This window comes from Nestor notabilis, unplaced genomic scaffold, assembly GCF_000696875.1.
Source record: "Nestor notabilis isolate BGI_N333 unplaced genomic scaffold, ASM69687v1 scaffold2033, whole genome shotgun sequence".
Lineage (NCBI taxonomy): Eukaryota > Metazoa > Chordata > Aves > Psittaciformes > Psittacidae > Nestor > Nestor notabilis.
This window is the reverse complement of record NW_009921299.1, coordinates 6,044-16,519: the sequence shown is the minus strand read 5'-3', so window position 1 is coordinate 16,519 and position 10,476 is coordinate 6,044. Positions and strand designations below refer to the sequence as shown.

Sequence of the window (10,476 nt, the reverse complement as noted above, 5' to 3'; positions counted from 1 at the left end):
AAAGAGAGATTACTTTCTCCTTGGAGGCATGTGTTAGGCATTCCACAAACCAAACACTGTGTAATCAGGGCAGTGGTTGTCTTCCCGTGACACTTGAGTTTTCAGAAAAAGATTTATGCAAGTTACAAAAAGCTTTATGTAAGCAGTTAATATTTCAGAGCTTTTTTTGAACATTGCCTGTTCCATTCAACAACAGGGGTAATCCCTCCTCCCTAAGTTAGGAGACTGTGAGACATGCAGTACGTGTATGTGGTCTCAAGGTCAGTTATAGCGTTTACCAGATGATCGAGAGTAAGTCTTACAGAAAAAGAACAACATTGAGATTATTTTCTCGAGGCCAGGAGCATGAGGCAATGGCAGGAGGAACAGAAATTTTGGCTCAAGCTACAGAACTGATCAGACTTGCATCAGCAGGCATTTAAGAACAGATGCTGGAAGCAGGTTAGTGTCCTCTGGGGAACCACGGGCACACAACACCTCGTAAGAGATGCACGGCGCCTCATATGACTCATTGCGTAAATGAGACAATATTCTGATTCATATCTGGGAGTCTTCTGCTGGATTGTCCTCTCAAAGAGTGGTTGTCTTTCTGCTTCCACTCCTTCAAAATAAGAATAGTGTATTTCTGAAAACCTGATTTGTCCTTTTGCATCCTCCTCTTTCAGATGGAATTCTCATTTTCTCCATCTTTTTTAACACACAACATGTAATATTAAGAAAAGCTTAACAACAAAAAGACCAAACACAATGAAAATGCATTTTGAACCTATCTTTTACTGCAGATTCAACTCTTCTGCTTGGAATATGTTAACCATGTCCTGATTTGATATTGTTTGAGCCATTATTATTAGTATTTTGGACAGCTGGCTAGTATTCTCAGTGACCCTGCTCTTTTCTGTGTGTTTCTTCTGGGGACATATTTCTTTGTACAGCTGTAAATTGATCTAGTGTATGACTCTTTCACAGTGAGCTGTAGGAGAAATTTGCCTACTTTTCCAGACATTAGGAGAAGCTGCAGGAAATTATGGGGAATATGAAAAAAAAAAAAAAGTGGGTGAATTAACTGCCTGTGAGCGAGTGGTCCACATTTAGCCCAAAGTAGCTCAGACCAGCTGACAGGGCCAGGGGAAGCATCCAGCTGACATGGTGAAATAACTTTCTGTGGGATTGGGGCAGTTCTTAGAGCAGCTTCCAGGCAAAGCACAGGTAATATTTTCTTTTGGTCCTATAGTGAGTACATACTCCTGGATTACATATGCGACCCCAAGACTGTTGGGTGCTAAGGATCATCAATTTTCATAGATTTGAAGAGGTGGGATCTAGGCAACTTACAAAACAGAACCCACAGCTCAAACTCACGTAATTGGCAGAAATAGAATATGTAGTTTTTACTATGTATATTTTTTCCCCACTGTGTTTGTAATACAAATATTATAATAGTCTCACAAAGAAAGCTTCTAAGGCTTGTAAATCCTCTGCATGTTCATTGTAAAAGATGCTGCATTTTCATCCATAAATAAATTTTAATAAAAAATTGAAACTACAGTATAGTAGTAGGTTTTCACAGAACCATAGAATGGTCAGGGTTGGAAAGGACCTTAAGATCATCTAATTCCAGCCACCTTACATGATCTTAAGGTCCTAGGCTAATAGATTTTAAAAATACCTTTTTCCTACAAGTCATCATGCATCTAGTGTTGTATTTCTTTTTTTTTACCACAGAACTCCTCGAGGCCACTCACTATTTACCAGTACTAAGTGCCAGTGTCAGGCTGTTTTTTCTAACTGATGCTATAAGTATAAAACCTGGCTGAAGCACCTATCCCTATGCTGAAGTGTATTTTATTTTAATGACTATGTATCAAGTCTGTACATTATCCTTGGATGCTTTTTCCCATTTTAAATAGTGCCTGTTTACAGTGTTGGAACTAGTCAAAAGGTAATGATGTAGCTGTGAAGCAGATTGCTAATCCTTTCATGTTTTGATTCAGAACATACTGACACATAGAGGACTGTCTCAAGAGGCATGTCCCACAAGGCAACAACTACTCTTATTTCTCATGGATGCAGTACAAAAGGAGAACAAGATAGTCAGCAGAAAGCATAAAACAAGCCATTATGGCTATGTTCTCTTTGGAGTGAATAGGAGAAAAGTACTTGCAAACCATAAAATAATCTACTGCCTAATTTTTATTTATTTATTTATTTATTTATTTCTTTTTAAATTCCTCCCACTTTCTTCTTTCCTTTTCCTCATTTGATCTGTAGCTTACCTTGCACAGGTCTGACTTCAGGCTTTTTGGGCTCTGGCCTTCTCAAGTGTTTGGGTAGCAAGTCATTGTCCTGGTGCCATTTTTTCAGGCATTGTGGCTCATGGATACTAATAGATTTTGTTCCATACTCACGGCCACATATGTAACAAATCACTGTTGGTGGCCGTTTTATCACTTGTGCCTGCAAATAATAATTATGAAGAATAAAAAATACTGGGTTTGACATTGATTTTGAGTCAGAACAACTTTGAATTGAAACAATCATGTAGACTAACGAAATGATTTCTATCTATGAAATCAGTGTAACTATTAGTTTTGTTTTGTTTTGTTTAGATACATTCTTGAAGCTTATAAGAGGTACTATCTCATTAACTGGTCACCTGGGACAGGTAGGTTCCTGCAGATACTGGGCTGACAATTTGTGTGTGTCACCTAGTTAATACTTAGCTGTGTAAGTTTTAGCTCTTTTATTTTCATGCCATCATGTTCACAGGAGTGCTGAGTCTTCATATGCAGAAACAACTCCTCTGCATGATCAAGTTGCTGCAGCACAGTATCCAGCTTAAATGTTGAAGCCCTTTTTTTACCTACCAAAGAGAAGTAACATGGAAAGCAGCAACAAAAGCTTCCTCAGCTGAACTGCTGGTGTCTAGCACAGTAGCAGAAAGACCCCATCCCTAGTCAAAACACAGTCAAAGCACTGTGTCCAGCCTTAGGATCTCTCTTCAGCCAGTAAGGGTAGCTGTCTCAAGCTTCTGATTGTGGTCCCTAACCCTGTGTTACATCTGCCACAGATCAGCAAGATGGTGAAATTCTTGGCCTTAACAGATTAAAGCCAATCCAGGATATTTCAGGATTGGGGGGCAAAATAGGAACTGTTGCTTGTTTACCCTGAAGGCCTCAGTGTGAACTTTGCCAGTGACTGCAGCGAGGGCAGAACTGGACGCTAAGCAAGTCATTGTTTCTGCACTGAAGATCTGATTTTCTTTGCAGAGAAGAACATGTCAATGGAAGAAAAGAAATCCCCCAACCACAAACCCCACAAATGCATATTCTAAGCTTAAAAAATATATAATTACTGTGGTATTGCAGAAAATGGGTTCAACTCTGTTGTTAGGCGTGTCCTGGACTGGCATGCTGTCAGTACCTGCCCTGCTCCAGGGTAGCGTAAAAAGGTACTGTAGGGACAGCATTTTGAGGCACATTGATGGATCTCACAGCTCCCAGCACTGTCTGCACTGCTGACTGCAGAATACCAGTAAGGATTGTGCTATAGCCTGCTCTCCTAAAGGTAGAAGGACAGCCATTCCAGACCAAACACAGGAAGCCTTTCTCACTTGAACAAGGGAGGCGAGGACTTAATTTTCTCATCTGCTGCTGTGTAAGACAAAGCATAACCTGTTCTAGTATTTATGATTCTCTCTGTGTATTCATCAGTGTATTCAAGAAATTCTGGGCAGCCCTTCTCCTATTTATGCTAGAGTCTGAAAATGTCATTAGTGAATGATCTGCATAAGCTTTCTTTCCTGTATCACACATGTAAACTCAATTACATAAAGAAATACTACTCTACAAAATGTGTTTTTGCCAGGAAAAGTTGGACGTCATCTGGAAAGTTCTCACAGTGATTTGAAATATAACTTATCCAAAGACAGTTTTTCCAAAGACATTTTCATTCACTTAACTTTAAATGGAATTTCCTTAGCTATCTTTGATAAAAAAGTTTTTATATATGCATAACCTTCTCTTCCTGTTCATAGCTGAATATAGCAACAGCTGTTTTAAGAATGCCTGCTAATTTGTCATAATCAATTTTCACCTACTTCCTTACTTCAGCTCTTGAGCTAGATTTTGTCTGATTTGGAGATAAGACTCTGGGTCTAGATACAGGGTCTTTTGAACACAATATATGTTTCTTTGTAGGCTCCAGAGAGCTTTAGATGAGGATACTTTTCTATCTTCTTGAGGTCAGGGGGCTCGTTTCAGTGTGCATGATTATCATGGGTATGTTTATAACATTTTGGAAATGGTTTTCTAAAAAAATGCTAGGTGTAAAAACACTGGGAACACATTTTCCTTATTAGTTTTCATTAGCTAGGTTCTTGCCATTCAGTAAAATAGTTGATTTATTGGTTGAAAATGAGGAAAGAGCAACTTGATTTACATTCGGTTTGTATGGATTCCTTATGTACTACCAGAATGGGGACAAAGAAACCTAATACAATTGAAAATCATGCTTATTTAGCCTGCACCACACTTGCCAACATATGGAGCAGCATGATTAAAACAAATGTATAGCTTCGAGGAGACTTAAGTCCTGATATTAGACAGGTGAAAAATCACTTAAAAAATTAAATACTCTCAATAAATTTAACAGATACACAGAAATATCTTTGTAAAAATAAAAAAAAAAATTCATCTTAGATACATTTCCCTAGTGAACAAAGATAGCCTTTTGTCTCTGACTGCATCATTCAAATCCATTACACTTGTTCTAAAGTCACTGTGATGTTCTGCTACTGAACAGCTGCCACAGAACACCAAGACAAGAGTTAGAGATATCCATCTAGGGAAATCTGGATACATTTCCACAGTTCTGAGATGGTCTTTCTGGCAGTCTCACCTGAAAACCCAAAGAGCAGCACTGTGAATCCTCCAGGTCCTGACAGAGTGATTATAGGTGTCTTTTGCGTCACAAATGAATAAAACCAGGCCTGTAGCTAAATAGAGGATTCTGATTCCAAAGTTATCTATTGGGATTGATTCATAACTAAATCCTATTTGTTGAAACAAATGTTTAAGAAATCTGTTCAAGTAGAAACGTCTGTTTTGTAACTTCTACAATTGAAAACTGTACAGAAACAATAGCAGAGACCAGAATTAATTAAAAGAGTTCAGATCACTCCAAGGATGGATTATTTTTCCCCCAGAAATGCAGAACCACCATCACAAGTCCAATTATGTACAGAAATCCTTCTCTGCAAACACACACTTGTTAAAAAGCTGAAAAATAAAACTTGGAGATCATCCTTACAACTAGTAGTAACAGCTCTGTTGTTGCTTCACTGCAGAATCTTAGGTATGATAAGCTTTATTTTTGGAATTTCTACAGCTGATGATATTTATCCTTCATTTCTTTTTCTCTTCAGAGTGTGCCTATCCCAAATGTCACATCTGGAGGCCTGCAGTTTGAAACTAAACTATTTTTGGAATCACCACAACTTTCCAACCCAAACTACTCACAGGCCAGTGGCTAGGCTGTCTGCTCACTGCTTTGTTTTTCACTTTTAAAAAAGCTTGTAGGGAAGGTCTATTCCTGGGGATATGTGTTATTATAAATACCTAACAGTGCAGTTAGGCTTTCCTCTGGTGTCTCAGTATTTTCTTTTTTCTCCAAGACAGCTAAGTATGTCTGTGTGACCATGAATGAAGTTATTTAGCTCAGAGGACTATGCCACTATGTATTTTCAATAGACCTGACATTGCTTGAGGTTAGCCCCAGGCTGCTGTTATGGTGTTATGTGAGGTCAAATCCTCCCATACTGCACAAAGGTTTTAATTTCTTCTTAAGTACACCCAATAAGACTGATTCTCAAAACTCCCTCCATAAATATTTATCATCCGGGACTGTGCACCCCCCCACCTTTCTTATTTGTTTAATTATCCATGTATTTGAATGGGAGGAGGGGAGGCTTCCTGCTCTAGGCCAAAGCTCCCATTGTAGGCTTGAACTGCCCAAGGAACAGAGGCTCAGGAAAAGATTGGTGTGCACACTTAGCAACAGCATTGTGTTGTATGAAAGCAGCCCTTTCCACACATTCCTCTCTGGAAAGTAAGAGGCATTTTACATAAGGGACAGGGACAAGCTGTGGCAGGGCTCTCACAACCATCCGAAGGTGCATTTCACAGACCTCTGGGGTGCTGTTAGCCACTGCCTTGACACAACAGCAGATTAACATTAGTACAGGTTGCATGCCTGCATATGAAATTTCTTTGAACAACAAAGTAATTCTGCCAGATGATGACGCAATTAAAGATTTTACAACACTGGAAGCACCAGAACATCCCATTTTACTCCTGATCTGCTGTCTTTTCAAAGAAATACACTAGTACAATGAACATGGCATTTTGTGTAAAGGTAGAAATCAGGAAGCTCAATCATTCCCGGAGGCAATACTCCGGAAGTTTCCTTCAAGCAATCTATTCACTGTCTATTCTCATCCAACTTTCTATGTTTGCAAATATATTTGTCAGTATTCTTCTAAGATGTTTGAAACTGCTGCAACCGAGGCAGACAAAGTTTATCACTGACTTCCTACCTTCACTAGAATTGCACAGCATCTGAAGGAGTTTTCATTTTACCAGGTAAGTAGGTGACTTTATGCTAGAGCAAGCTACGACATCAACATTTTATTATTTGAAAACTAAGTTGTTTGAAAACAAAGTTGTTGTTTGAAAATAAGTTTTCAAAACTTACGCTGTGTTAAAATGCATTACAATACAGTAAAAGATACGTCAGCGAGATCTTATTTTTAAACTTGATAAGAAGAAAACAGCAGGTGGCAGCATCAGACGCTAGTGACACATCTGTTAAGCTAGGATTTCAGCATTATCTGCTGTCAAAAAAACTGTAGCACATATACCCACAGCAAGTCGTTAATACACACATGTAGAACAGTTTTTGGTCTGTGAAAGAATAAAAGTCACACTCTGCTCTAGTGCAAGTCTGGGCTTCAGTAGTTCCAGACATCACTTCCATTGTGTGGGATATCACAGCACAAACCAAACAGAATTTCTGAGCTGATATGACCCCTGCTTGTGTCTTAAACATAGGCTGTTCTACATAGCCAGACATGATTAACTCAGATGTGTTAATGGATTCTGAAAGCAAGAACAGTTAGCGGAAAAGATGGCTTATCGTGGCTGTTGAGTCTCCACCTGTAAAGGCATTTTGTGATGAATTAAGTGTTTGTCAGTAACGATACTGGTCTAGTTGGTCTTGCACTGGCTAAGGGAGAGAGAGCTCCAGGGCAGAGGCATGCAGATAAAAGGGTTTGCGGTTGTAAAGATAAAATGCCCTTCACATGATATACCACCAGATCAGTCAGATCTTTATTTTTAAAATGAGAAAAATCCAGCTTTTTAATTTAGGACATAAGTTAATTTGACTTATATAATGGTTGGGTTTTGGTTTTGCAGTTACTCCTTCCCTCTGACGTTTTGCTGAATCAGGAATTTCAAACTTTTAAAGCCCCAAATGCTTTCCTGCCAGGACCAAAGCAGGTTCCTATTTCACTCCATTACTGGTATTTTTTAACAGAAGTAATAAGCAGCTGAGTAGCTGGTAAGGTGAACAAAATTAAAACCATATGCTGGAAAAAGATGAAGAAGACTGCAGAGAAGACCCAGACCTTGTCCCAGTTCATAGCGAACCTGCAGGACTTCCGTGAGCTTAGTGCTTTTCAACATACTTCACTGTGTGGACCTTTCAAAACTTTTAACTGGAGGTTGTGACCCTCACACAGAGAATTTAAACCTATGGAACAGAGGCTTCTTTTGACCACTTCTTAGAAGCAGTTTGCCAGTACTGAGCAGCTGCTGGGATCACAGGATGTTTCTTTTTTTTTCCTCTCTCTGCCTTTTGTACCTCTGTACAAAAGGACAGCTATAAAACTAATAAAAACGAAGGTCCTCAGAGAGGCAAAATCATCCCTTCCTGAAAGTTATTGTCAATAATAAAGTCCTTCAGAGTCAATCACAAACTGCAAGCTGTACAGGCTCATTGCTTCTGCTGCAACAGATGAACTGAAACTGCTTGCAAGTAAATGAGGAAACCTGTTGTTCACACAGAAGAAAGAACAGATTTGAATACATTTCATTCTGGCTCTGCTGAGCTCATGGAAGTAAAAACTGGTAATAATAATGTTTTTCAACAAGTCAACAGATGTGACTGAATCCATGCAAGGAGAAGATCTGTTGTGCAAGAAGGCAACATTTTTGCAGGGTCACTCTCAAAGCCAAACCACACTCTAAACTTGGTTGGTTTGGGTTGTTTTGGTTTTGGTTAGGGTTTTTTGATATAACTATGGACACTTCCCCTCTCCCCCCCACACACTTTTTTTTTTAAAAAAACATACAGAATTATGTGTGGCAGACAAAACTCTCTGCTTCACATCCATGCCTTTCATTGAACAATCACATTTACAGCAATGCCAGTTCTTAAGTAAATGGTACACTATAGCGTAACGCAGTAAGAACATCTTCCCTATAGCTATAGATGCACCTCTGCAGCACTTTGAACTGTTAGTGGGTGATTCGAAGTTTGCTGATAAAAGATCTGAGGAGTGGACCTAACCTGCCAATAACTATGAATTAGTGGCTTAAAACAGCAAAATATAAAAATTCCCCATGTCTTCATTCTCATGTTTGTTAGGGTAGTGTTGTTATCTCCATTTTATTCAGCAGCTGGAAAACCACAATATAGCATGCTTTGACTTGAAAAACATTTTTATAAATGCTCTGCATAGCACTGTGCTCCTTTGGTGACTGAGAAAGCTAAATTCCATTTTCAAAAGTAGTGTAGGCAATCAGGAGACCAACCTCCACTGAAAACAAACAAACAAAAAAAAGCCTTTTATTTTAGACACTGTGCCTAAATTTAGACATCTATCTTACAAAACTCCTGGCCAAAAGACAGCTTGTGTAGAAACAAGTGCAGAAAAAAAAATATGCCATTTTCCAAAACTTTGTGTAGCTTTTGGATAATGTGAATCAGCTTCTTTATTCTTGGATCTTGAATCAAATTCAGTGGAAAGAAATGTGCAGTCTTATTTATTTTGTTGTTATACCCTGAGTTGCTGCTTTTGAACATGCAGTACTCAGTAAACTCATGTTCCACGCCAAGGTTAAGAATAATGGTAATATATGAAAATCTCTGGAGAGCTTACAGGATAATGAAGCATATTTCCTGTTAACTAAATAAAAATACTTAATACCTGCTAAAACATAAAATTCAAAGCTTGCCTGACCTGCCCAACAGAATCTACTAGGGAACTATAGCACACAATGGTCCCTTTTGGGGACATAATTTTCACAGGACAATAGAGTATGAGAACCTAACTACTCCCTTTCAATGGGAAAATTGAAAGAAACAAGAATAAGCAGTTTCCCTTGTACACAGAGTATTCCCATTCCCTTTACCTGCTGTTCAGCATAGACACATTTTCATGGAGCCAAAAGATCCTTCTGAAGGAAAGTGATTTTAAATTTTATGGGAACCCAGTCTTCCCTAGAGCATCTAGCATCAAAATGGATCCACACCCTTCCACATGCTTAGCAATTTACCTTGTCTGATACGGTTGGTGCAGTCCCACTCTTGCCTTGACGCGTCTTAGATGGATCACTTGCTGAGGCAGACCCAAAGCCTGGACCTTTACCAGATTTACTGGGGCTAGTGTGTGTTTGCCCCACACTGCTGCTACCTCCTCTGCAACACTTTTCATGCACCATGAGACGGTCAGGAAAGAAGGTTCGGCCACAGTTTCTACAGGGCAGGAGCTGGGCTTGCGCACTCTGATAAGCTGCCTCATTTTCAGCTGTAAGCGTATAGGAACCACCAGTAAGGACCTCAGATTTCCTGGGCTCAGGTCTTCTAAGATGACTTGGTAGCTGATTGTTTTCAGTGCGCCACTTCTCTAGGCACTGGGGTTCATGTATAGATATAGATTGTGATCCAAATTCTCTGCCACAGATATAGCATATCTTGAAACAAGGTCTTCTTGGTGGGATGACAGGCCGATTCAGTGGCACCTGAGACATGTTTGAAGAATCTGACTGTTTTGATACAATTGCAGTGCGTGGTTGCCTTTTCTGGGGTCCAGCTACAGGATGTGCTACTTTGGGCAAAAATCTGGGAAGATCTGACACGTTAGATGGTGAAACCTCCTCTGGAGGCAAGAGGCTAGAGACACTAGTATGGGCTTCTCTGGCGCTTGGCAAAGTGTTACAGGTTTTGTTCACCTTCTTATTCTTGACATTTCTTTCCATGGGGAGTACAGCATTTCAAGAAACTTCTCTCTCTCCAACACATAAAGGGCTTGCGGAAGTCCTTGTTAGTCAGCATGATGCTCCATCCTCTTAATTCAGTTTCATGGGCCAGGCTAATACAGGGACTTCAGAGTTGGAAAACTGCACCTAATGGTCA

General features: G+C 39.5%; 1 protein-coding gene across 1 annotated transcript in view; it reads right to left on the bottom strand.

Moving 5' to 3' along the window:
- Nucleotides 1-10,319, bottom strand: part of LOC104403045 (zinc finger protein 474-like) — an 11,809-nt gene extending 1,490 nt beyond the window's left edge. The window contains exons 1-2 of the mRNA XM_010011078.1: nt 9,618-10,319; nt 2,274-2,454 (exon numbers count right to left, since the gene is read on the bottom strand). Of these exons, the coding sequence (XP_010009380.1) occupies nt 2,274-2,454; nt 9,618-10,319 (883 nt within the window). The remainder of the gene's footprint in view (nt 1-2,273; nt 2,455-9,617) is intronic.
- Nucleotides 10,320-10,476: the final 157 nt, after the last annotated feature.